Raw genomic sequence first — 27181 nt, forward strand, 5'->3', positions numbered from 1 at the left:
CTACGTCTTTCTCTCAGACTAACCGTCATTGGTGTAAGAGAAAAGACGCAGCATTCGTCGAAAAAGCTCATCGCGCCGACCAAAAGGCGCTTTTTGGCACATCACAGAACTTTTCTACGCATTTTAATTGAATAGGCGGGTAAAAAACACCGTCGCGCAGCAGCGTTATCGTATAAAAGGTCCAATTCTTACGCGGTTTCGTTCTAGAAGATCGTGGAATGACGCTATATCCGGGTCACGCGTCGTCGAAGTAAACCTTTTGACTGCGAGTGCAGCAACGATTGGGCTTTTGTGGAATGTCGTTCAAAGTACCTTTTCGGACCTTTTCTCGAGCTAGGAAAAAGTGAGGCTCCCTAGTCTCACGAGCAGTTCTTCGCCAGCCAAATGTAAGGTGGAATGTAAGGTAAGGTTCGCAGACGAGAGTTTATTATTCTATTTCTAGATATCATAAAGGCATCCTCAAAATTTATCAGTCTTAGTAGCGTTGGTCCATTATAAATGTCTGCGGCTTTTCTCATTTATTTAAACATGTGATTGATTAGCCACGCAAAAAATGCCTAACTAATTGTGTTATTTGAAACACTTATAGACGTGACCTACTTCGACTTCATTTTGGAAAATCTTTGCGATAACACCTCGAAAATCATCGCACGTGTATTAAATCGTCGCACGTGTTTTCTCACGTGATGCTCGGTAAACATTACATACTGCGCATTCTCGGACGACATGGCCGATCCTAGGTGGACTCATCTCGTTCGAGTTACAGAGAAAATTGTTCCTCTTCTCGTCAATGCTCTTGATGGAGGAGCTCTTCTCGATAGTCTTGTCTCACGCGGATGCATTTCTCAAGCCCAGTACGATCAAAGTCGGCGAAACTCTAAGGATCTTCAAACATCGCCGGAAGATGTGGCTCGCGACTTGCTCACGGTGTTGAGGTCGAGTTCGCCTTGTCACTTTGATTCATTTTTGGCTGTTCTACAACTGGACGAAAGCCGAAAGGCTTTACTTCACTGCGTCGCTTCTGCTACAGACGTAGCTCATGAATCAGAGAGACTTCCTTGCGAATATACTTCAGATGAGATCTCAGTTGCCCGAAAGCGTGCCCTTGGTAATGTGAATGAAGTACCTTCTGATTCTCCTTCGAAAAGTTCCAGAACTGAAATCTTAGTCGCAGCTCAAGCTCGCGAATCAGACAAGGTGCCTGACGAAAATACTTCGGAGAAAATGTCAATTTCCCGGAAGCGTTCTCCTGCTACCGTAGAAGAAGGCCGTGCTGATCCTCCTTCTAAATACCCCAGAACGGATTTTCCAGACTTTGCATTTATTTATGTCCATGAGGAGCTCAAAGACGTCTGGGAACCAAATCGCGCGGCTTTTGTCCATATGGTTACAACTTACTGTACTGCAGTCGTCTCAGCTGAGAAGAAAATTAACGTTAGCTGTGAGTACGTACCAGAAATGACAATCGTTCAGAAAAGGAACAGAGCGTCGAAATGCTTTATAGACAGAGATAAGTGCTTGCTGCGAATTTGCCTTCCAGAAACAACGCCGGAAATCTTCGAAGAGTATCAGCGAAAGCTTCTTCGAAGAATGACCTGTGAATTGAATATTGCTGAGGAAAGTATTGAAATCAGTCCCGGAAGTTGTTATCTAACTTTTACTCTTACTGGAAAAAGATTCATTACCTTTGTTTGCGGCTTGCACGCTTCTAGAAGTTTTGCTCATCTGGTAGTCCTTGATTCTCTAGGAGAAATTCAATTCGGATCTTTTTCACCTGTCAAGATTGCCTCTTTTCTTCGCTTTGGGCGACCCAAATCGGTGTCCGAGGTTCTATTTCTTTTTAGAAAAGTACGATTGACTCAAGGTTTAGAGGATGTGACCCACTCCTAAGTAATTAAACCTTTTACGTGCAGAAATGCAATTAATTTTGCTCTTCAAAGACGCATCTTTGTGCTCTTGTTGATGACGTTGACCAGTGTTTGACTAATGTTCATACAAAACTAAGCGAAACTGCCAGAATAAGTAGTCTTTCAACCAATTGGAAACCTACTTAATTATTCTTGTCATTTATTTATGAAGTCAATGAAACTGAGCAATGCTACACTCCTAAAGTCAACTCCTTAGCAAGCGGAGGTATGCAGTTAAAATTGCAGGTATGCTCTGATAAGAGCTTCAAAGAAATTCTTGTGATAAATTTTTAATTTAGATTTATGATTTGAAAATCAAGCGTTCGACAGTAAGAGGGGTTCTTGATCATATTAATGAAGCCCAAAAGGTAAATAATGCTCTTTTAATTATAAGTACCTCAAAACAGGCTTTTTATGATACAAGATGAGAAAACGGGTGAGGTTTCTTTTGAGGGTTCAGGGACGCTAGAACCACGACATTTTTTCTCACAGCCGTCGATCGTTCTCGTCGACAACGTCGTTGAGACGTAAATGGAATCTAGGAAAAAGCCTGCGAACAATTAATTAATGAAACAATGAAGATAGCAGTTCCCGTTTGATGCAAAAAAAACTTGAAGTCCCTACGCGATATAACGTTGAGAAAGTCAAACGACTGTCCTGCAGAAGGAGGCTCGATGCTGCCTGGTGCGCTGTATAGCTGAACGCCGAGAATAACATCGAATTCGTCGAACACGCCATCTTAGTTATAGCGCGCTTGACATAAAATGTTTCCTCGCTAATTTACGCTAGTTCGACGATCGATTATCCCTACGCGTCTAGAGATTAGCCGAAATGCGCAGGAATCGACGTCGAAGAGGCTCACACAGTTTATATGCACGCTTTCCAAGCGAAACGCGGGTGAGCGAGCGCATCCCTCTCGAATCTGCAAGAAAATGCAACACAACCGTTGCTTTCTGCTTTGACTATGAGCCCAGATAACTGTCTTTGCCCGAATCTACGGCTCGAAATCACGGGTCCTTTATTTCACTACGATTCAATAGAGTTCGCCGCGTTTCTTTCGAAAGGCGAAAGGCGAGCTCGATCGAATGAGTTGGAGCGTTTCTGGTCGTCTTTCGTCGCACTTTCCTGGCCTTTCGTGGAGATTCGTGAACGAATCGGTGACGTCACATGTAGGCCATCTTGGCCATGCACGGGTGCACGTCGTCGTCCCTTGTTTCCGTTTTCTTTCGGGACAAACGCTGCACAAGCGTGATCGCTGCAATTATGACCTTTTTTTGTGTGCGCGTAGAGGTGCAAAAAGCAACGCTCTCTCGCGTGACGCCGTTGCGGTTTATGACGCACACCGGACCAATCAGCGAAGAGTTTGCGTCACAGTTCGTGCGCACGCGACTTGTATCTCCCCGTCTTCTTCCGTGGCTAAGTGTACTAGATGTGTGATCCAAGAGAAATAAGAGTTAGAGAGCAAAAAAACTAAAACTAGATCTAAACACTGGCTATTTGTAAAACGCCAACATATCCTCAAATAGGTCCGACACACAATCGAGATTTACTCCACTTCGTTTTCAGTGAGTAGTTGCGACTGCATCTGCTGCAAATCGTTAACAACTTGTGAGAACTTTGGTCGTTTTTTCTGATCCTTAGCCCAACATATTCTAATGAGCTGAGCTATGGAACTTGGAACAAATGGGGGAATTGTCGGCCTTCGCCCTCCCACAGCAATAGCCATTTTAGTTTCCCCTTTCGTAAACCTCGCCATGTCGTCGTATTCTTCATAGGGCGGACACCTAGTCATGATTTCCCAAAGAACAATGCCAAAACTAAAAAGATCAATAAAGATATTGGCATCACCCAGGAACCCTTATCATACCTATAAACATCTGCAGGTGTACCGTAGGCCTGTTGTAAAAGAATTTCCGGAGCGCACCAATACAACGTTCCTATGTGCCACACCGTCATGCTTTTTTCCGGCAAAAGGCCTTCCTCAAGAAGGTTGCTTGAACTTCCGTTTACGCTATTTCTTGCTGAACGCCTTTTCTTTGGACGCAGAGGTTCGCCTTCATTAAATAACAGTTTTGCACATCCAAAATCAGCAATTTTCACCACCCAGTTTCTATCTACTAGTATGTTTGCAGTTTTCAAATCGCGATGAATTCTTGGACACTTCAAATTGTGAAGATACTCCATTCCAAGAGCGCCATCCAGGGAAAACTGAAATTTTTGCCTGAAAGTGACAAGGTTGGGAGAAGGGTAGAGAATGCTACAAAGCGATCCTCTTTTGACGTACTCCAAGACCAAGAACGGATCATTAGATTTCTCAAACCTGCCCGCGCCAAAGAATTTGACAATATTTCTGTGGCTCAGAAGAGACATTACTTCAATTTCTCGAATAAATTCGAGGAGAACCGTCTCATCGATCTCTGCAAGATCCATCAGCAAGTTTTTGACAGCAACGTGTTTCATTCCTCGATACGTCGCTTTGTAAACTTTGCTATATCCACCACGACACTCTTGATCGATTCTGTCTAGGATTTGGATTTCATTTTCTGTTATCGATAAGGTTTTCTGAAGCTGGCTAAGTTTGGCAGCCTTGTTCGCATTTTCTTTTTTTGTTCTGTAAACGGCGACTGCGAGAAGAGTGAAAAGAGAAGACAGAGTTATGGCTCCTGCTCCAATAAGGAAGTAAGTGGGATACTGGCATCTTTTGCCCGTAAATCCCACATTGCAGCTGCATAATACAGATGGTACTTGTGAACCCACCTTGGTATGTATAGTACAACTTCCGTGCTTGCAATAATCAAAGGAACACTCACAGCCCTCAACGCCACTAGAATTGAAGAACTTAGTGGTCAAGCCAATTGGACAGCTAGCACATGCGTTTGAAGAAACCGGAGCATATTTTGATATTCCGCAAAATTGACATGGGCTTTGCCAAAAATCTGGACTAAACATTCCTTGAGGGCAGCCTGGTTTGAGCAAAATGGTTATTGAAGGAGTGTTTATTTGTTTGAAATTAACTGCGCTAAATGTTCCAATTGAAACAATAGTTCCATCGTAGCTCAGCAAATCCGATTGAACTATATCATTGGGCAATGAACCCAGCTTTATCCAAGTTGCAGGATCTTGAGAGTAATAGTCCAAAACAAACGTTTCAGTTTTCTGCTTAGCAACGATCTTACATGTAGAATGGCAGTTTGGTTGTTGTAGGTACCGAAAGCTGACAAACAGTTTTTCTCCAATAAAATCTCCTGCTGAAAAACAGTTGGTTGCTGCAGCTTCATTCTTTCGCGAAGTTGGAAGATTAGGCGATTGACTTCTAACGTCTTGCTTTTTCCACGTTGACGTTTTGAGATGAAACCGCCACACGTACTGATCAAGACACGTGCCAGAAATGCTGCCGTTTAGCACGACGCCACCAAACACAACTGCCGTACCCTTTGAGAATTTGAAAACGTTATTGAATCGTGGAAGTGGGCCGTTGCAGTGACGACTCAACATGCAAGCTGGAGAAAGGTTTCTCCACAAAACAACATTTTTTCTGATTATGGTAAGCATCCACAAGTCGTTGAGTGACTGTAACCGTAAGGAAGAAGAAACAGCAAGTCCTCCAAACATAAGAACTGAGCCATTTGACATTGATGCCATTGAGCATCGAAATCGCCTCGAAGGAACCTCTTTTGCCAAAACCGTATCCAAAGCAAGCCAATAAGACTGAGTGACGTTAAACGCCTGTACACTATCTAACAAAGTTGACTTGAATTTAGTCAATTGAACTTTTCTTAGGTCTAGCAAAGAGTCAAACGTTAGGCTGACAGGCATTTCATATTGACCGCTGTTTCCTCCAAATTGTACAAACAAGTCGTCTGCCATTGCTCCACAGTGATTAGCTCGCGCTGAAGGTGACACTTCTGCATTTTGCTGATGCCACGATAAAGTGTTCAAGTTTAAAATCCATACGGAATTGGAGTTTAGAAATGCGGAGTTGTACTGAAGAAGTTCTAAACTAGCATCGAACCCGAGTCCACCAAACACGTAGAGAGACTCGCCAAATATAGCAGAAGAAAAAGTTCCGGGTGAAAGAGGCGAGGGTGAAGACTTTGAAGGAGGGTTTGCTACCCAGGCAATTTTCATTGCGTTAGCTTTCGAATCTACACTGAGAATCGAAACGTTTAAAACAACGCTATTGTACTGCTGATCAGGGATCACTTCACTGGTTCCAAAAACTAGAACGGTATTGCCAATTTTCACACTGCTTTTTGATGGTCTGCTAAAGTCTGTCTTAGGAGGAGAGCAGAAGCGGCAGGAGACATTCATCCACCTATTTGTGAGCAGATTGAAGGCAAATGCTCTTGATTGATCAATCAGAAGCAGGCTGTTTGAGGATAAAATGTGAAACAACTTGCCACCCCCTGTTTTAGCAGCTTTTGTCATATCTGGGTCAGAGCTGTAGTCGCTAAGCAGTTTCCACTCATTCTTCAATAGGTCGACTAGCCATAGAAACGGCGTAGGAATTGTTTCGCTCAATGCTCCACCATTGACGTAAAGATGAGTGGAGTTTCTTGGTGTTGCAGGAACAACAGTCATAAAGGATATGTTCCCCGCCACTGGAAACCAATGGTGCGGATTGCTCTTTGCCAGATACACCCATTGATAAAGATTTTGTTCCTCGTTTAAACATCGCAACTCTATAACATCTGATCCTAGACGGCTTCCTCCAACAGAGATGAAAGACTCTTTGCAGCTACAGTTGGATTTGGGCTGATAAATGGATGTAGAACCATAAAAGGCGTTGATTGGTGCGACTCCTCGAAGCAGCAACGGCCGAGTCCAAGTCTCGCTTTCACCTTGAAATATCCAAGTATCATTTGTCCGTGTTTGATTTCCGTTGTCAAGGTAACCTCCGTACATAACAACTCTAGTTTTACAAATTGTTTTCATTCCATGCCCAAATCGATTCTGTGGTGCGCTTTTAAAACTCTTTTTTTCCCATGAGTTTGTCCACGGAGTGTAAATCCATGTGCTCTTGGTTCTTATCTCTCCATCTGCAGTACTTCCACCAAAGAGCAAAACCTTGTAAAACCGAAAATGCCTTCTTCTTTTGTAGGCAGCAACAGCACTTTCAAGAAGAAATGGTGGATGATCTTGCTCATGACGAAAGTCCTTGTTAGCACTGCACCATGCGTTTCCTGCGGTATCAGAACAAAAGCTCAAGAATGGGCTACTTTTATTTGTAGATGAATTAAATGAAACGATTGGAGGTATCGTTGATAGAATAGAAGAAAGAAGAAACAGCCCTTCAAGCCGCAACATATCATAATAAATCTAAATTAGGAAATACTGCATTCGAATTTAACATCTTTTTGCTTCACCTTCATAACAGTTGCACTGTTCAGCAAACAAGAATAATGAAGTTAGGCAAAATCGCTTTATCTGCCAAACATAAAGCAACTAATACTTTCATTTTTTCCCAGAAACGAAAACAGTTGAAATTAATGTTCTATAGCTTAGGATTAAACGTAATTCAATATAAAATGTAACCAAATTTATTTTATCAAAAAATATTGAGCTGAGAATTTAATCTCACGTTATCGCTATTGTTACTAAAACAGCATACACAACCATATCATTTGCACTACTTGTAGCTGCTTTCCTAATTGACTTTCATGCATTGGGATGGCCGCTTATAAAAACAAACACGTTGCGGCAAATCCCTTCGCCCGAAATGAAAGTGAAAGCGAAACTGAATTCATTTTCACTACACCGCTTATCTACAGCCAACGCGCAGCTTCGGGTATGTACCACCTTTGCCATACAGCGGCTATATGCAAGAAGCACGTAGCGAAGCCGGAGGCCAGAACATTGCCAAAAGTGACCGAGAAACGTTTACGTACGTACGACATACCATGCATCACATAAGCAGTACGAAGACGCAGTTTATGAGAGTTTGAGAGAAAATGCTTTTCATGCAATGCTAACATGCAGATCATGCTCTTACCTTCGAACGTGCGAGCGCGGTCAAGTGTACGTCACCGTCGCGAAGACAACAATGAGCAGCGTTCAGTCAACTCTAGCCTATGAAAGGTAGAGCAGTAGGCGGAGGCTTACAAGATAAACTTTCAATATTACATATTAAGCTGCTACGCCGCAGCATGCACCTCAAATCAAACAGGATATGATTAGTTTGGTATGAAAAGAGCTACTGTTACCATTCAGTTTCGAGACTGTCAATGCAACGTAAACGCGCGCTCATGTCTTCTAATGAGCACTAAATGAAAGCGCAACATCGTCCTCCGTAGTTTAGTTATATATAGAATCAAACCTGAAGACGAACGAAAGGCTATCGAACTGAGAAAACAAATTGATTTTGATACTGAAGATAGGAAACCTGCGTGATCGACGTCGTCACGGTAAGCATTTTCATAATATTTTATTTAATAAATCCCGGAAGTAAACCGAAAATTCTTAAAAAAAATTGCGCATAGGTGTCCTGTGTTTCGCTGTTCACCTGCACGGATGGCGAGGGTCCGTACAGGCTTCGGTTTTGTGGGGGTCACCCTCACTACTCCCCCGTCGGAGTTAGAGCCTGTTTAGTCTCCCGGCTCGGACGCCTGGGACAGGCAGCCCTCGGATGTGAGTTCTGCCCGCCTGGTTCCAGGGGGACCGCTATTCGCTTTCGCGAGCGACGAACAACATCGAGACCCTAAAGATTCCCATATGTTGTATGGTAAACGGCTTTTTGCCGGTTTTGTCAAAAAACGGCTTACCCTACATCTGAGCGTGGCGTCCGTATGTACCAAAGGATTTGCAGCATGAATACCTTTGACGACGTAACTAAAAATATGCACATTATTCCATAGATGATTTCCTGACCAATCGAAATGACTTATCAGGACATTTCGTCTACATCTACCTGAGTAGGGATTTCGTAGTGATAACGTCTCACAACAAATATACCTACAAAAACAGAAAATTATTTAGACAAAGGCCGATGCAGTTTAGGGAATAAAATTTCGTTAGCGGAGAACCTCAATTTGAAGCTAATTCGGGAGACACTCACGGAAAAATGCATGGCCCTTTGATAAAAAAATCAACAGCACGTCTTAGAGTTCAAGCAGGAGTTTTTGCGTGGACAGTCCAGATGCCGTAAGCGTCCTGATAGTCCATAGCCAAATGAACGGCAACGCCCTGTTGAGAAAAGAAGAACGCGCATGCGCATCCCTAGTTTCAATTTCACATTCTCTGCTTCTATGGTTACAGAATCGAAGTCAATGTACGTCGAGCAGCGCTCGCAGGACATCTGTTTGCTGCTTTTGGCCTTGTAACTATAATGCTGTAACGTACGACGACCACGGCTGAGCTATGAAGATCTCAGAGGTAACGAAATACGACGCAGCGTCCCAAACGTCACCGAGAAATCTAGTCATCCGCTAGCCTCGTCCCCAGGCCCTTCACCAGCTAGCGCGCTTGGGGCGCACTCACTGGTGGAAGGGCCTGGTAACATTGGTCTGCGTCAGAGGGTCACGCGACACCCCACTTGCCCCGTGACCTCGGTGGCCCTAATTAAATCAGCACGTAACGGTAAGCAAGATCGCTTCAGCGCGTAAGGAAACGTTCGCAACTGTTCGCTCTACCGTACATATGGCTTTAAACAAGTCCCGCGAACGCGATTTTACCTCGGAACTAGTGTCGGAAGACGTTTCCTTACGCGCTGAAGCGATCTTGCTTACCGTTACGTGCTGATTTAATTAGGGCCACCGAGGTCACGGGGCAAGTGGGGTGTCGCGTGACCCTCTGACGCAGACCAATGTTACCAGGCCCTTCCACCATAGATAGAAGAAGAGAGGGATTGGAAACTCCCCCTTATCACGTGACTTCTCGTGGACCCAGGGTAGTTACGCTAACGCCCGGATGCGGCTGACTTTTTGGCTCGAGTCGCACTGAAAACGGTACAATACCCTTATCTTAACTGCGAGCACCTTTATAGCTTCTTGTTCGACGCTGCAAAACGATTGGAATTGCATGTAGTCGTGCGCACGCAGGGTTTATTCGGTTGCTATCGGCACCTCTGACTGCGGACGAGTTGGCGACCTCCCGACGCGATTTTCGCCGTTGCCTGTAAACCCAGTGTCTTTTCTAGGAACTTACAAACACCACCGGCGTGTTCTCGCTCGACTAACTAGAAGCGATGGCGAGGGAGGGCCCCTTTTTAGGAATGCTAGCTGTAGTGCCTCGACTGCGGACAAGTTGCGATATAAGCAGTAGTACGCTCGTTGTTCCTACCTTATTATTCGAATTACCGAGAGACTGCGATGCACCAAGAGCCCTGTTTTCAGTCAACTCCGTTCATCCTTACGGCTAAAATTAACCGAAAAAGATGAGCAACTGATTTTTGATGTTCTAGTTTTGACGGGGGCGATGACGGGAATACTTACGTCTGCATAGACGCAATCGCTTTCGTAGTGGCATGTTTTCCGAACTAGAACATCAAAAAACAGTTGCTCATCTTTTTCGGCTAATTTTAGCCGTATGGATAAACGGAGTTGACTGAAAACATGCAATTCCAATCGTTTTGCGTTGTCGAACAAGAAGCTATAAAGGTGCTCGCAGTTTAAACAAGGGTATTGTACCGTTTTCAGTGCGACGCGAGCCAAAAAAGTCGGCGCATCCGGGCGTTAGCGTAACTACCCTGGGTCCACGAAAAGTCACGTGATAAGGGGGAGTTTCCAATCCCTCTCTTCTTCTATCTATGCTTCCACCAGTGAGTGCGCCCCAAGCGCGCTAGCTGGTGAAGGGCCTGGGGACGAGGCTAGTCATCCGCATGTGCTTGGCGCTAGTCGCTGGTGTCACTGAAAGAGATGCCCGTATGCTTAGCGTGCTCTTTCCATTTCTTTGTGACTTTCCTTCTCTATTTGTCGTCTTTCCCAGGCTCATCTCAGTAGTTGCACCCAAAGAAAAAGTCTAATCGGCTCTCTGGAGCGCACGTCTCGTTCGCATAAGTCCGGTTTCGAGATGACGGATCGTCGTCTGGCGAGAGAGTCGATCTCTGCATCGTCACCGCAAGGTCGAGTGACTTTCGAACAGTTCGCACCGTTTTAGAAAGCGTTGCGGGCCGCGTTATGAGCGGCCCGTTCGATTATTTTAAGGGAGAAAGCCGTTCTTACGAACTCGCCTTTTGCCCTCACCTTCACAAATGGCACGGGTTTTTTGAGAATTCCAGGTACAATCCGCTCCGAATCATGCTGGTTAGCCCCACGGACGAAGGTATGAAAAATACGGCTGCGCTTGTGAGTAACATTGCGCAGACCACTCTATGTCCTTCCATTTTTGCTATGGTGGAAGCTTGTTCTGCGCGTCAGCGTGACGTCAATCTCGGTGATCTGTTAGTGCCCTTCAAAATCACAACTCATTCAGGGAAAAAGCTGGAAGGCGGTCACATTGTCGCTGATGCGAATATTGTTGAATTAGACAAGGATTTTAGAAAGATTATTCGATCGCTTGCTGAGGCAGGCATAAGCTGGTTAGATTTTGTTCCACCCGCTCTAAAGTACTCTCTTTGCAGCATCATATACTACTGATGGTAAGGATACAGTTAATCCGACTTGCTGTTTGAAATGCTTGTTGAATTAGGTTAGAGAGAAAGCTGAAATTGCCCTGTCAAGCATTGTCGGCGAAATTTCGAATGCATACCCTTGTGAATAGTGTTATACCGAAAGCGCGCATCAGCGTCATTCACCAATCGTCAATAGCAACGTGCGTAATAACAGTTGGCGCTTAGCGACGAACGTCATTATGAATTGCGTATACGTAGGTTTGCGTGCAGACAATAAATCGTGCGATTGCTTTGCATCTTTGATTGTGGGCATGAAAATTCGCTCCGATGAAATCGGATTGGTCGCAGAAGCTCTTCACACTCTCTTTGAAAGGAACGATGCTTCGAAAAAGTTATAGCGTGTTATATAATATAATAATTATAATATAATTTTTTACGTTTATGATGTTCATAGTGGACTCGTCGACTATCTGCTCGAGCTATTAGAGTCTCTGCTTGAGGGCTTGGATAATGCTTCTGCCGCAAAAGCGCCGATTGCCAAAGCGCTCAAGGCCGTGAGGAAAGATCTCGAACTTGGCAACGAGGTCAACAGGAAAAAGAAAAATATCCTTATACGTCCACGAAACGCGTTTTCTGTTTTTTTTGATTGATTTCGTTCTAGAAAAGTCGAGCGTGTGGTCTGCATACAAGGATCAGGAGCACGATCTATTTATTCCACAGACCCAGTCACCGGTCCTGCGGGCGTGGCCGGTTACCTAACGGCAGGAACATCGACGACAACGTCCGCTATTGCCGACGAACCGCCACCGATGGACGCCCCTCACAACGAGGAAGCGGATGATTGACACAGTAAGCTCTATGAGACAGAACTTTGTGTACGCTTGTCATTTAATGTTTGTGTTTGTAAGAGACTTTTGCGTTGTTTTGAGCGCTCTTGCGACGTCACGGTATTTTCCTCTAATGACTTGGCGTATAATCTGGTGAGTGCTTATTGAAGGGCTTTAGTCACTGTACGCGTATGCTTTAGGGCGTCATATTAATTACGATTCATACATACGTCTTTCTCGGGCGAAATAAATGACGTGAGGACGTCGGCGTTCCTGTTCATCACGTGGCAACAGCTTCAGCGCGTCGTTTCTCTTTTTCAACGTCGTTCTGTAGCCTTTGTGCGTCTTCGATATCGCTGTAGCCTCACTTTCCCTCTGCGATTATTTAAGTCTCTTTTAGGGAATCTTTTATTAGTGTATCTATTACACCTGTGTCGTTTGTGGCCACCCTTTGGTTTCATCAAAAGAAGAAAGAGACAGATACGGCAGTGTTCTCTTCTTTTTATAGGTAGCTTCGTAGTTGTAGTAGGAGTCGTTTAGTGTAGACGTAGCGTAGAGGGTCCTGAGCATGACCTCGCATTAGATTTGAAACTGCTCAGAGACCTTCTCTAAGAGGTCTCGTCTGGCGCTTTGCGCCGCACACAAACAATAGTGTAGACGTAAGCATGTTCATAATATTTTATTTAATAAATCCCGGAAGTAAACCGGAAATTCTGAAAAAATTGCGCATAGGTCTGACGTGTTTCGCTGTCCACCTGCGCGGACCGCGAGGGTCCGTACAGGCTTCGGTTTTGTGGGGGTCACCCTCACTACTCCCCCGTCGGAGTTAGAGCCTGTTTAGTCTCCCGGCTCGGACGCCTGGGACAGGCAGCCCTCGGATGTGAGTTCTGCCCGCCTGGTTCCAGGGGGACCGCTATTGTAACCCACCGCGTCTTCCTAAGTGGGGTGGCAGTTTTGCACTCGTGCCACGGGAGTAGGACACTGAATCCCCTGCGGTCAAGCCACGTTTATCCTCTCTGGCTCAAGAGTTAGGCCGGTTTTATTTAGTCACCTCGGGGCCCAGAGGTGAACGAAAATGACGTCAAAAGTTTCTCTTATGTGCTCTGAAAAGCAAAAAAGCAATTAAGATGCGAAGCAAACCTGGCAAGATCCAATGTGGCGAAAACCGTTTTAACAGAAGGCAGACAGGAGATGAGTTCAGCCACAGTTCACGAGGTAGGAACAGTCTTGAAGAAACCCCGTCCAGCTAGCTAATAAAATAAAAGAATGTATGCTGTAGTAAGAGTGAATGGCTTATTCAAATGCTCTCTCATCAGACCTTAGAGAATGCTCTTTCTCATTCTTCTCTCCTTTTCAAACGTAACTAAGAATTACAGACAAGTGAATGCGTGAAATCTCGAATTTTCAAACTGTTCAATCACCTTTTTACTAGTCTGAAATAAAAAGTTCTCGATATTCACGTTGTAATCTAATTTGACCGTTGATCATAAGAAAATTATTCGTCCTATCAAATCCCCTTCAAAGCAGCAAAAGAAAATCTAACATATAGGAAAATAAACATATAGAAGAGAACACAATGAAGAATATCACCTATTGGCGAATGTACTAGATCATACGATCGCACTCTCCGTGTAAATATCTTTCCAACGATGTGACGTACGTAACCGTTTCAACTTATAAAACAAAAACACAATTGAGAAAAATATGACAACACGTCCCTCTCTCGAAATACCTTATCTCGAGCGTATCGAGCAGCATATCGCTTCAAACAGAATACCGCAAAAAAAAAAAACAGAGAAAGAGTCAAAAATCAATAAAGGAGGAATATAAAAAAGCAATCGATCGCCGAAAATCCCTTCAAAGTGTTAAACCGATTCGAAAAGACACAGAACATTCCTTTTCAACTCACCTTTACTAAATGCTAGAACGCGCAGAGAAGAATTGGACGTGGAAACGGCGTTAGAAGATCACTGAACGCCGTTTCTTTGCAAAGCGTGCGAAAGCACGTGGCACGGCTCTTCTGCGAGAAAGCTCGCACCTGGGCGCATTGGGCTACGAAAACGAAGCAAAGAACGCAGTGTAGAGCAAAAACAATATCATTACGATCGATTTCTTCATTCTTTCTGGTCGCATTCCTGCGAATTGCAGGGCGACGCCAGGAGTGGAAACGCAAACGACGAATCTGTGTCGTCAATTGCTTCTTCGACGTCTTATGAACCATATACGACCTAGAGGCTGTCGAATGGAGGCCAATTTGCGACACCAATCGGTCAGGAAAGGGGTGATGTTCCAACGTCATATCCGGGTTTGGGGTCAGATAGTAAGGTACTGTACTGTGCACAGAGATTGCACTGGACTACTAACTGACAATATTACTCAATGCAAAATTATTAAATTAGCGGATAAAAGCTTACTTCACTACTCGCTCCTCGTGTTTTTTGGCAAAGTGCAAGTAGAATCCAATTTCAACATCTACCGGGTAGTTTTCTTAAACCACTGAATGCACAACGGAAAACCTTTCTCTTTTGGTTGATATGTCAGCTGCTGGCCGTGCAACGGCGATTACTGTGAATGCACATTTCAAACGAGCCGGTGTTGAGCGAGGCAGTGTTGGTGCTAACGTTAACGGAATTGCTCGATCAAGCGTTGATGATTATTCCAGAAAAATTACAGCTTATTGTACTTTCTCTGGGAGCCTCCACCATTTAATGTTCTGGGAGCACCGCAGAAAAACTGAAGAGAACGGAACGTTTCACAGTCTCTTTTCATGTTGATTCGGTTTCTAGAGTTTTGAATTTGATCGTCAATAGGCTAAAGTATCACAGCTTTGCACTACATTACGAAGGAATTTCTTCGTTTTACCTTGAAATATCCACGTCGAATGCTGGCAAATGCGTATCGTTTTACCTTTGGTAACTCTGTTTCACTAATTATTCGTCAGAGTTTGCAACTTACACGTTGGCAATAAATTTTGCATTTGATTTTTTGTTTTTTGTATTTTATCTACTAGATGTTTGTCATGAATTAAACTCTCTGGCAAAGTACAATTGCAGAACGTTCACTGAATACATTGTCAACGCGTCGAGTAAAACAAGGCTTCTATTTTATAGTAAATCTTAATTAACAGTAATAGGCAATCAGCACTTTTACACGTATTCACGCGCACAGATAGCGTTTTGGCAAACAAAAAAGGAAATTATTTCTTTGCGTAATTTGACAAAAGCAGGCCAGCACACAACGTTATTCAACTTTGTGAAATAACGTGGTAAAAAAGGCACGATAATTGCCTGCAAAAAATGGTCGGCAAAGCTCACCCTAAAAATTCGCAGTGACAGAATCTATCGATTTTTGAAGAAAATTAATTCTAGGTTAAAGTTCCTTTTAGTAGACAGAACTAAATTGGCAGTGTATGGAAAATCTTAACGTCAAATTGAAGGTTAATGCTAAGAGCGTGCCCCAACCGGATTTTCGAATGCAATGTATTTTTGTTCAAAGACGTTTCTAGTGTCCTCATAAGAAGAGTTGACAAGTAAGACCAAAGTAATTTCTCGCATAAGGAACATATTTCTTTATGATTTCAGGAAGACTAAAAAAAGTTTTCAATTACTGTTTAGGTTCATAATTTAGTCATACCACTGCATATAAGCTTCCACACATTGATCCTTTGTTAGATATCCTTGCAATCGGCCATCACTTGTACATGTTGGGTAAGTGCAAATAATGCGATAGATTGCGCTTTTGAACAAAGGCGGTGCAATCGCTGGTACTCTTTTGTACGTTAATTCAAGATCTTCTGCCATGTACTCCGGGACAGTCGACCCGTGAGGATTTTTGTCGCACAACGGCATGTCCAGGCTTGTGCAGTTTGTCAGGGAGGCCGTCTCCTTTACTCTTACTGGTACAAAAGTCATTTTCTTAAATAGGGCAAACTGCATTTCAAATACATCTTTTTTATTTTCAAATTCCTTTGGGAAAAGGCAGAGAATGAGTTTCATGAGGTTCTGCAAATGAAAAGATGCTTTGCTAGAAGAGTTTCAAATCTAATTGGCTGCTACTATATATACCTTGGATATCGATTCGACCGGGACAGCGAGTTTTCTTTTCACAAGGCCGTTTCCGATGCACACTTCCTTTGCGCCAGCAAAGCAGAGTACGAAGTAGAGGTATTTTTCGCACTCGGGTGAAGTATTGTGGGTGTTTTGAAATTCAGTGTAAAGTGTTTTCTTTTGAGCTATGCTCAATGCCTCTCGCTGCGGAATAATAGTGTCATTGCTCAATCCGTACACTGTGTAGCATAATTCAAGTGGAAGTCGAACGCACTTGTCTAAGGGACCCAGATCATAGACTGCGCTAGAGAGAGGCTGATACTTGCTCGCAGAAGCGGCAGCAACGCCAAATACAAACACGAAGCAAACAGCAGTCCTCTTCAGTTCCATGAAGTCTTGACAATATATTGCCGACAAGCAAGTTTGTTTCTGCTTATATAGCCAGGAGCTGCAAACTAAAAATACCTATTATCGTTCTCTGATGTTCACGGAGAAGATCGTTGTTGAAGTGCGAAGAACAAGGGAAACTGTAACACCTTTTACTTTCTATTATCTCCTCCTCTCTTAATTTAGGCGTTTGGTAGAGTATATAAACGCATTGATTCAGAGAAGCATTCATTATTTTTCAATGATGTTGGACTTCTGCAAAATTTTACATTTTTGCCTCATCGTAGCTCTCTTAGGAAGAGTTGGATCAGAAAACGGCACCATTTTCAACAGTTGGCAGACAATCGAGTTCACAAAGGAAGCCTCGCCTGCGCTTAGCTATCCTGTATTATCCTTGCTGAACGTATCTGTTCCAAGATTTGTCGCTCGTGGAGAGCGCCATCGCGAGCTACTAGTCGTTAGAAGAGGCCTCACGGAGTCGAGTCGAAACACGTTCTTTTTTGATCCGGTGGCTCAGTCGTGGCTGACCTTGAAAGTGGAAGGTGCGACGCCGCCAGTGATCCCGTACCAGAGCGCCACGGCATTTCCAAGTCTGCCTGGCAGTCCTATTGTTTTCATTGGCGGACTGAGAAGCGAGAACACAACATGGCGACTGGAAACGAGCAGGGCCTCCGGTTTCCTCGTTTATCGATGGAAAAAAGGCGCTCCTAGTCCTTACTGCAACCGACGTGGGCACGCAGCTGTGGCAATGGATACCAAATTAGTAGTATATGGTGGAATGGAAGAAAACTGCGGAAGCGTTGATTTTGACAGGATAACAGCAATGATTTCGTACGACGTCAAAGATGACGAATGGTCTAAAGTGTTGCAGCTGAATGAAGGTCCCACCATCAGATGGTACCATAGCCACGCAAGCGTTGCTAGTAGATACTTACTAGTTGCTGGGGGTCGGCTAGGGGAAATCGATCATCCATGCAAAGGTTTTATCTTTGACTTCAAGGTAAAGCTTTGGCGCGACTTACCACCAATTCCGTTTGGCGACAAGGTAGTAATTCTCGCTAGCAGTTTGGGAGTTCTTAGAAATGAAGAAATTTACGACTGGGTTTTGGTGACAATGCCGAATCCGATGAAAACAATTACGTCTATAACAAATAGGCGCGCTGCATACCCTTCCCTTATCGTGTACCGATTTGCCTTGAAAAACATCGCGAACGGTGTGTGGTTACAATTAAATACATCAACGATGGTATCGCCAGGATTTCCTTTGCGGGAGGGCGCTTTTCCAGTTGTCAAGGTTAACCGCGCTAAAATTGCTGTTTACTACGGTCGAATGTATTTATCACAAAGTACAGGAAACAACAAATGGTTTTTTGTGTCGGGCGGTAACTACAATTGGGGGACGCTTCCAAGCAAGTCTGAGCCCGGTCCCCTTGCCGGTTTTACGTACACTCTTACGAGGGAAAAACATATGTACGTTTGCGGTGGATTTTCGCATTCTTCCAGCCCTGGGCAAGGTGGAACAATGTATGAAGCAGCATGGCGCCTGTCTGTTGATTTTTCCGCCAAACCAGGTCTTTATCAGTGGGAACGCTATCTTCCAGCGAACTTCGGAATGTCTAGAGTTATAGATGAGGATCTGAGAGTTATGGTTGATTCAGTAGAAACAAACGCACCTCTAAATGTAAGAGGACACAGCTCAGTTCCGGTTGAACACTCTCAAACGTCAAAGTCAAGCTGTCTGCTTTTATTTGGAGGAGTGTATCGCTATATAACAGATGACAAGCTGGTGTTAGTTTGCCCAGAATCGTTTCTCTTTAGAACTTTTAGGGCACCAAAGACCGGTCACAGGTGGGTTCGTTGGCCGAGTGACAGAGCTTTTCACACGGCCGTTATGTACCAGAAAAATACAATGTTGCTGTACGGAGGCGTTCGGTTTAGAATATACCATAGATTCAGTGGCAACCAAGCTTTCTTAGCTAGCAACGAGATGTGGATTTTAGAGTGGAATCAAATTCCTCTTGATGCTTCTACAAACATTGCCTGGACAAAGCTATTGACAGAGAATGGGCCATCGCCTCGCTTTGGGCACACTGCAGTTTTAACGGGAAGTAAGATGTTTATTTTTGCTGGAACCGATTTTCAGTCAAATTTCAATGATTTGTGGCAGTACTGCATTACGTCAAGACAATGGAGCAGGATCACATACACGTTAGACTCTATTAGTGCGTATAATATTGCGTTGCGCCACCACACAGCTGTCATGGGTGGACGTCAAATGTTTGTCTTTGGAGGTTGCATGAAGCATCCTAGAAAACTTTTGAAAGGAAAAGACCAGCTTGACTTGTGTCCAACGTCGCATATTTCAAGTCTTCTACTTGCGTACGACACGATGAAAGAACACTGGAAAAAGATAGAGTCTTTAGGACAACCAGGAAGGTATCTTCATGGCATGATTTTTCTTGAAAACACTTTGCTAGCATACGGAGGAATTGCATCGGATGGCAAGGTAAAAGACACAATATTGACTCTCAAACCAGGCTGCAATCCAGGTGAAAAAGGAGACGTTCTGACGACTGGCTGTCAGCCGTGTGACGTAGGTCACTATAGCGACAAAGGTGGTCCGGTCTGTGACAGGTGCAGTTTGTTTTTTAGCACAAGTCGCCCTGGCTCATCAACTTCGAGCAACTGCACAGTGTGCAGCGAGATTTGTGCTTTTGGCGGAACTTGCACTGCTACGAGACCGAACGTCGAATACGAATGCAAGTGTATGTTTCCCTTTTCAGGAAATACTTGCAAAAGCTTTTGGCCCTTGCTAGTGTTTGTGGCCTCTATACTGGTTTCAGCAGCTGTCGTCTTCCTCATTTACAAAATTGTAGAGTATGTCAGAAAAGCACGACGCTACGCGTTGGATCTTCAAGACCGAGAAGACGAAATAGACAATTTGCTGGAAGTTTGGAGAATTGAAAGCGACGAGCTCACTTTCATTCGAAAAATTGGCCAAGGCGGCTTCGGCGAAGTGTGGCTTGCCGAATATCGCGAGCTTGAAGTAGCCGTCAAAATTCTAAACGAGAACGAGCGACTTTTCGTCGACAATTCGAACGAGGAATTTCAGAGAGAAATTGACTTTATGAGGCAACTTCGACATCCCAACATAGTTCTCTTTCTCGGAGCCGGCTCCTTCAAGGAAGATGGCAATCTATTCCTAGTTACAGAGTTCGTGATTCGAGGATCTCTGCATGGAGTGTTGATGGATGCATCCATTGGCTTGACGTACGAACAGCAGATTCGATTCTGTTTGGATTCGTCTCTGGGAATGCGTTTTCTTCACGGACTCAATCCGCCGCGAATTCATCGCGATCTAAAAGCAGCCAACTTGCTTGTTAGTCAAAATTGGGTAGTAAAAGTGAGCGACTTCGGAACGGCGCGACGGCTCTTGAAATCGCAAGAGAACGAAATCACGTCGCCCGCCGAGAACTCACTTTTGAAACTAAGTTCAACGGACGACAATGACGACGAGACGCAGCCTCTCTTGCTCGCACGATACAAGAAAATGTCGTGTCGACTTGGGACTAGTCTGTGGAAAGCTCCTGAGCTTCTGATGCAAGAGGCATACGGCGCTTCGGTCGACGTCTTTAGGTAATTAACTCACCGGCAATTCCATACGTTGCTTGTTCGTTTCTCTTATAGCTTTGGAATTGTTATATGGGAGATATTCTCGAGACGAAAGCCCTATGATGACCAGCACCTTCCTCAGCATCTAAACAGCTTTATTGATCATATATGCAACAGAGGAATTCGTCCGACCGTTCCACGCAGTTGCCCTGACGGCGTTGTAAAGCTGATGGAAAGCTGTTGGCAGCGTGAGCCAGCAATGCGACCTACATTTCGAGCAATAGTGAGAACACTCGAAAGCCTTCATCATATTATCGGAGAGTGACCTTGCCAAGGCAAACGGACGTTGCATAATAAAATGAATTTGTAAAGAAAGCCCTTAGAGCCAGATGTTTCGTAGACGGACCGGGAGCGAACTTGTCTCCGTATACGTATCCGGGAACAACGAAAATGTATGGGTCGGGGACTGAACTGCTTAACGATGCAATTGTAGCAAACGCGGGGAAGAAGAGAGCTAGAAAAGATTAGAAAGTTAGAAAGGCTCCGGTGACAAGAGAACTGCGAGGCGGGAGAGATGGAGAAGAGAGAATAGGCGCGATATTCCTTGGAGGGGTCCCCCACTACGTACGCGCTGAGACAGAGGTCGATAGGTTACCCAATCAATTGATGTTACCAAGGAAAAGCGAGAAAATCGGCCATGGATTCGTTCTTCAGGCTCCCCCTTCTTCAGCGATCGCAAAGGCATATTATCCGGGACTGCGATTCTTTGATCACGTGTTCGTTACTTCTCTCTTCATCGTCTGATCATAGATGCTGGAGAAAGGATTAATCCTTTCTCCAGCATCTATGGTCTGATTCTCCGTTTCTCTGAGGACCCTACGATCCGTCGAACCGATTGCATCGTTTCAAAGCCATAGAAATTTCCTCTAGCGTCAACGGCAGGGATATGCAAATTAGTCCGTGGGCTGAGTTGAACAACTGCGCAAGTCAAAGAGAACTCCACCCCCTACGTTCATGAAGACGGCAACAGCAGCGCTCCTTTTCCTCTCATTGGCAGGTTCCTGTCACGGTTGGCTCAATCGAAGGCCGAGTACGTCGTGCACCAAACCGAGCGGTCGCGACTGCAGCTGGTACGAAGACTGCCTCGAAAAGCAGTTTCCCTGTGAAGGCAACACATACGACTACTCAATAGGCTTTGCGAAGAAATTCTGCAATCTCTTTGGAAAAAACTACAATACGTTCAGTAGCACTTCCAAACGTTGGATCGATGCAACGCGCAAATGCCTGCAAAAGGAATTGGCTCCTATTCTCACATCGAGCTACATCAAGTTTTTACCTAAATATCGTCAGTGTCGTTTAATATATTATCGAGGTTTTGCCTCGCACACGAAGTGTTACGTGAAGCCGGAAAGCGGAAGCAGTCTCACTATTTGCAATCTTCCGGATAAGTTGAAAATCCTGAACGTTATTAAAGGAGCATTTCTTCAAGATTTTCGCGCAGTGAGTAAGCAATCTGGGGAAGTCGTTCTCGAATGTGCCAAATTGAAGTTGGCACAATTGCGCTCAAAGTGGTCGCAATGGGGAAAATAAAAGGCAACAGACACTCATTTTTCGTTTTTGTTTTGTCAATGCTGCTGTCGCGTGTTCGTTTTTCGCTTTTTTTCTAACGTAAAATAAATCTTGTCTAACATTTAATTAAGGGGCGGTTCCTCACGATGCTGACGTCATTAATGACACCACTGGCGGAACTGCACACTTACGGAGCCAGTATTTTGCGACCTGAAACTACCCAGACATGCCAATCAGAATGTTGATAGGCTACGCTTTGAAGCTACTATGATTGGCACGTCTCGATACGCTACAATGGGTCATTCGCGAAGAACCCCTATAAGTCAGGTCAAAGAAAATCACTGGTACACATTAATAATTAACCAAGGGTCACATGGACAGCCAGTCAAAGACGCAGACCTATGGCCCCTTCTCCTCCTCGAGGTATCCGGAGAAGAGCCTGGAAATGAGGCTACTCCAAGGCAGCAGCATCACCTTGCAATGAAGTATGTCTGAAAGAATTTATATTTGCCGAAGTGCCTGGTTTTCAAGACCCGGATAGTAGGGTGACGCCCCAGAAACTCTTTGCGGAAAAGCAGGTCTTTCTAGGACGCCTAATAGCTGGAGGATGCAACGCGTCTCAAACAGCTTTTCGACGGAAAAAGACGGTTAGTAATAATCGCGTTTTGATGTCGGTTCTACAGATTCATTCGATCGATTGGTTGAGAAGTTTGCTGAATCTCGTTATTTGCTCGGTCTTGCAGAGTTCCTTGCCGCTGTTGTCAAAGGAAATACAAATACAGTATTGCAGTTCATTCGTGGATATCCGGGAAAGTGGAAAGAAGCGACGGACATTGTGAGTGCAGCGATATATAGATAGCTTACGCCTTTCAAACAATTTGCACTGACTTCTTTTTTGATTTAGCGCGGCGAAACTGCACTTCACCTCTCTCCAACAGTTGAAATTACGGAATTTTTGCTTTCAGCCGGAGCCCATGTGGAAGCTTTAGACAAAGTATATTAGCATGTTATTAGTGGGGTTATTTCATTCTTGCTGTTTCACGTCAGTTGGGATTGACGCCTTTTCTTTGTGCTGTCTTCAATGGCACATTAGCAGTAATGAACGTTCTTATTAGTTGGGGCTGCGATGTTTCTGCTAAAACAAACGTAAGTAATGGCAAATCCTTTTGTGATAGTCTTTTAGTGATTTAATTTTTTTAGGCTGGTAATGGAGCTCTAGCACTTGCAAGTTCAAACGGTCATTTGGATATCGCAAGGAAACTGGTCGAAATGGGATTCAGCGCCAATGAACGTCATCAGGTACTATTAAGAAATGATTTATTCGAACGTTTCCCAAAATGAAATTCCCAGGTTGGATATACGTCACTTCATTGGGCTTCTCAGCAAGGACACGCTCGAATTTGTTATTTTCTAATTTCATCAGGCGCTAATATAGAAGCTTTAGAAGAGGTATAAAGTTAAAGGCGATCCTATTTGGGGTAATGTTCTCAAGGTTTGATTGCAGTTTGAATATACGCCTTTTCTTTGTGCCGCCTATAACGGAAATTCAGAGGTACTGAAAATTCTTTTTCGACGTGGTTGCAACGTTTTTGCAAAAAACAGCGTAAGTGATCAATCAATATGCCTTGTCCGCTCTGCGTTGCGTCTGCGTCAGGTAGATAATAATCAAGTCTTTGATCTAGGATGGTTGTGGAGCTCTCGCTCTTGCGAGTCGTAGTGGTCATTTGTGTATTGCTAGAGAACTTGTTGACATGGGATGCCGTATCAATGAACCTGATAAGGTATTTCTGCTTCACAGATCAGAAGATTTGTCATATTTATGAGTGTTCAGTCTGACTATACGGCACTTCATTGGGCGTGCGCCGAAGGCCACGCTGAAACGGTTGAGTACCTTGTTTCAGCTGGAGCTGATACAAATGCAAAAAATGCCGTACGAATTTCTTATTCACATTCTAGCTTCTTTCGACTTTTGTTGCAGTTTGGCAGAACGCCTCTTCTTGAAGCGGACTTCAAGAAGCAGTACGACGTCGTGGCAGCTCTCGTACGAATTTTGGATAGCCAAATTTCAGTTCAAAATAGCAGGGAAGAAGACAACCAATCGGAGGTAGTTCCCGTGGCGAAAACAACTTTTCATAGATGTTGACGTTTTCTTGTATAGGTCAGCGAAACGACTTTCCAGGAAAGTTACGTAATGCCAGAAGAAGACAAGAACAGCTTTGAGAGCAATTGCAGAAAATCAGATGAAGATACCGACGAAATTTTTCAAAAGATTTATGACGAGGCTCTAAAACGCGGCTCTGTAGCAGTGAATCGATCTCGTGTTATTATTACCGGTCAGGATGGGGCTGGCAAGTCTTGTCTTGTTGATTCTCTTTTGAGCAGACCCTTTGCAAAAGATAAAGCGAGCACGGAAGGCGCGGCTGTGGATATGGTCCATACAACAACCAGCGACTGGGTGGCTACTGACAGCAAAGATCACTTAGATCCTCTTATTGCTGAAGGTGTCTATCGCATGAATCAACAGCAGTTGTCGTCGGAATGCTGGCAAGAAGGCTCCTCCAAATTATCTCCTTTCGTCATAGATTCTGAATCAGACATCGATAAATCAGAACCGGCATTGGACTCCGTGGTGCCAGTTGAAAGAGTGGAAACGTTGGCCGAAAATTTGCAAAAAGTCGCCATGGAGGCGAAAACGCTCACCACCAACCAGCAGCAACTAGCAAACACTTTTGTCATCAATAGACCAAGTGAAGAAGAACTTAGTAAGCAAATCCTTGGCGTCCGCGATATCTGGGATTTAGGCGGACAGGAAATTTATCTCGCCACTCACTCGGCTCTTATGCCGCAAAGCAGAGAGTTTGGTTTGTCCATTTACATGGTTGTGCTAGACATATCAAAGTCTCTGTCCGATAACGCTCAGTCGTTTCATCGACCATTGGATGGCGAAATAATTGACCAGACGAACGATTTGGGATGGATACGCACAAACGGGGACTTTCCTCTGTACTGGTTTGGCTCAATAACTGCAGCTCACGAAGAGTTGCCTATAGGTACTCATTGGCTTGGCAAAGACGAAGAGGTGGCTCATCCTCCAGTCTTCGTAATTGGATCTCATCGAGACATCTTGGAGAGCGACAAGAAAAAGTTTTCTGATTCAGCGTCAGTTGAACGGTGGCTGAGAGAACAAGGTAATCGCCTTGAGAAAATTCTGAGCGAAAGCGATTTCATGAAACACATCGTTTTACCGGAAAACAGCATTGGAAAAGAATTGAGCGAAATGGTTCATTTTGTCGATAAAATCTTCCTTGTAGATAATTCGGCGTCTGGTTCGACTTCTCCTTGTGAAGGTGTGACAGAAGTTCGAGAACGAGTTGATCGTATGACGACGAAGTTTTGGAAAGGCATGAAAAAGCAGCCTCTATTCTGGGTTTATCTCGAAATTCTTCTCTTTCGTTGGAGCGACGTTATGAAAACGGTTGTTGCTAAAGTTGATGAAATAGCGAAGCTCGCTCAGAATCCGAACATATGCAATATTACAAGTCGCGACGAAGTTTTTGTGGCGCTAAAATTTCTGGCTAATGTGGGTGCAATTCTCTATTACCCTGAAGTAGACGGTTTGAAGGACGTCGTTTTTACCCGGCCAATGTGGGTTATCAAGGCTTTATCAGTATTTGTGACCGCGGCAAAGCCTGGCCCATACATGATGCCGAAGTGGAAAAAACTCAGAGAGAAAGGTATAATGGTAGATGACTTGATGAACTATCGTCTAACGCAAATACGGGAAAATGACTCTAGTGAGATAGCTTCTGTCTTAAGAAACGCCAAGCAAGAGCAAATTGAACTAGATAATAGGCAAATTGTGCAGCTGTTAGAACTTCTCGACGTGATAACACCTGTTGAAGGTTCGACTCCGAAAGAATTTTATGTTCCGTCGATGCTCCAAACGTTGTTTCTGTCTAACTCCGAAACTCTTTGGGAAACTCACCCTCGCTCGTCTTGCTTTCCCGCTCCTCTGATTGTTATTCCAATGAAACTAAAATTTGTTCCGGAGTGCCTCTACTTTCGTCTGGTAACTCGCTTTTTAAACTTGTATCCAAAAGGCCCTCAGCTTTCTCGTCATCAGTGCATCTTTCAAGTAGAAGATATAGAGTCTCCTGTCGAAGGTATGCTTCTGTACATATTTTACTGGCAGATGAATCATTTCTTATGTTTCTCATGTTTCAGTGGACGTTGAATTGCTGTACCACAGCCGAGGGAATTGGATTTCTCTAACAATTAAATACTTCAATGAAGAAGACGTTGAAAAGGCAAGTCGTTCCTTCTTACCATCAATCAGAGAGAAACTCTCGAAAGAAATGAGGAGTATTTGCCGGCAGGGAATGGCAGGATTTGAGTATGGTGTATGTTGTCAAATACAAAGCACAGTGAACAAAGAAGGACATTTGGATATTGATGTAAAGGGCCTTCCTGTGCTTCAAAAAGAGAAATTCGAGTATTCGCCAAAAGATGCCAAGTTGTACAGCAAATTTTTTAAACGATTGTCAGCAAAACCGGAAGACTTTCTTAGGATTAATTGTTGGTTTAGCAACCAAATATGCGTTGCTAAGCCGTCACCCTGCCAGGGTAAGATAGCTTTATTAGTTAAGTGCCTTGGTGCTCGATACTGGTATATGACTTTCGTGTATTCATTTTTTAGGTGACATTCCTGATCAGATCAGCAAATCTTTTATTCGCATTGTCGCAACTCTAGTAGAAGACAAATGGCAAAAGTTTGCTGTGTACTTGGGGAGAAAAGCTCGTTCCATACCGCAGTACAGAGAGAAGTCTGATGAGAATCTTGTTCGGGCGATGATGGTTATTGAAGATTGGGTTGAAGAATGCGGACGAGAAGCAACAGTTAATGCTCTTATTCAGGCTTGCAATGAGTGTGGGATTCACACTGATAGCATCAAAGCGGCTTTGAAAAGGTTTGGTCGTAATTGTCTTTCGACAGACTGACGTTTCTATAGAACGCACCCCAAGTGCCCGATTCATGTTTGCCGTCGTATTTCGGTTTGAGATTTTTCATAGTATGAAACGGCGTGCCACCCATCTTTAGCACATTAGTTTGTGTGACCTCAGCTCAATGTGATACAGTATACCTATTCGTGCGAATGCTTCCGTTTACGGCGAAACAAGTGGTCATCATCGCTTTTTGTAAGAAGCCATAGCAGTTTGCCTCGCTTTCGCGGCTCTTCCCCCTGACATCCTGTATACACACGCGGGAGGAGAGAATCTCCAAAACAC

The 27181-nt window shown here is 44.1% G+C and overlaps 3 protein-coding genes and 2 long non-coding RNA genes across 6 annotated transcripts; 1 reads left to right on the forward strand and 4 right to left on the reverse strand.

Annotated features, from left to right (window-relative positions):
• Positions 1 to 3453: 3453 nt before the first annotated feature.
• Positions 3454 to 6488, reverse strand: LOC136197591 (uncharacterized). The gene is made up of 2 exons (XM_065987385.1): positions 3775 to 6488; positions 3454 to 3724 (listed from the first exon to the last, which is right to left on the reverse strand). Exons 1-2 carry the CDS (start codon positions 6486 to 6488, stop codon positions 3454 to 3456), a joined length of 2985 nt encoding a protein of 994 aa, XP_065843457.1.
• A 1916-nt stretch (positions 6489 to 8404) lies between these two features.
• On the reverse strand, positions 8405 to 8854 carry LOC136197190 (uncharacterized). Its single transcript, XR_010672478.1, has 3 exons — positions 8815 to 8854; positions 8669 to 8735; positions 8405 to 8604 (listed from the first exon to the last, which is right to left on the reverse strand). It is a non-coding gene; the product is annotated as an uncharacterized lncRNA (long non-coding RNA).
• A 6889-nt stretch (positions 8855 to 15743) lies between these two features.
• On the reverse strand, positions 15744 to 16717 carry LOC136197592 (uncharacterized). The gene is made up of 3 exons (XM_065987386.1): positions 16346 to 16717; positions 15915 to 16282; positions 15744 to 15867 (listed from the first exon to the last, which is right to left on the reverse strand). Exons 1-3 carry the CDS (start codon positions 16715 to 16717, stop codon positions 15792 to 15794), a joined length of 816 nt encoding a protein of 271 aa, XP_065843458.1. The 3' UTR covers positions 15744 to 15791.
• Positions 16718 to 19247: 2530 nt separating this feature from the next.
• LOC136197128 (uncharacterized) lies at positions 19248 to 21106 on the reverse strand. The gene is made up of 4 exons (XR_010672446.1): positions 21000 to 21106; positions 20653 to 20840; positions 20519 to 20592; positions 19248 to 20471 (listed from the first exon to the last, which is right to left on the reverse strand). It is a non-coding gene; the product is annotated as an uncharacterized lncRNA (long non-coding RNA).
• Positions 21107 to 22443: 1337 nt separating this feature from the next.
• LOC136197064 (uncharacterized) lies at positions 22444 to 26973 on the forward strand. 2 transcript variants are annotated; one of them, XM_065986748.1, is made up of 13 exons: positions 22444 to 22542; positions 22639 to 22730; positions 22800 to 22889; positions 22943 to 23041; positions 23096 to 23194; positions 23246 to 23344; positions 23400 to 23498; positions 23578 to 23676; positions 23727 to 23825; positions 23874 to 23999; positions 24054 to 26058; positions 26120 to 26518; positions 26592 to 26973. In XM_065986748.1, exons 1-13 carry the CDS (start codon positions 22503 to 22505, stop codon positions 26891 to 26893), a joined length of 3648 nt encoding a protein of 1215 aa, XP_065842820.1. In that variant the 5' UTR covers positions 22444 to 22502; the 3' UTR covers positions 26894 to 26973. The 2 variants fall into 2 exon arrangements, with proteins under 2 accessions (XP_065842820.1, XP_065842818.1); XM_065986746.1 differs by having other exon boundaries at positions 23727 to 23999.
• The last annotated feature ends 208 nt before the right edge of the window (positions 26974 to 27181 follow it).

This window comes from Oscarella lobularis, chromosome 17, assembly GCF_947507565.1.
Source record: "Oscarella lobularis chromosome 17, ooOscLobu1.1, whole genome shotgun sequence".
Lineage (NCBI taxonomy): Eukaryota > Metazoa > Porifera > Homoscleromorpha > Homosclerophorida > Oscarellidae > Oscarella > Oscarella lobularis.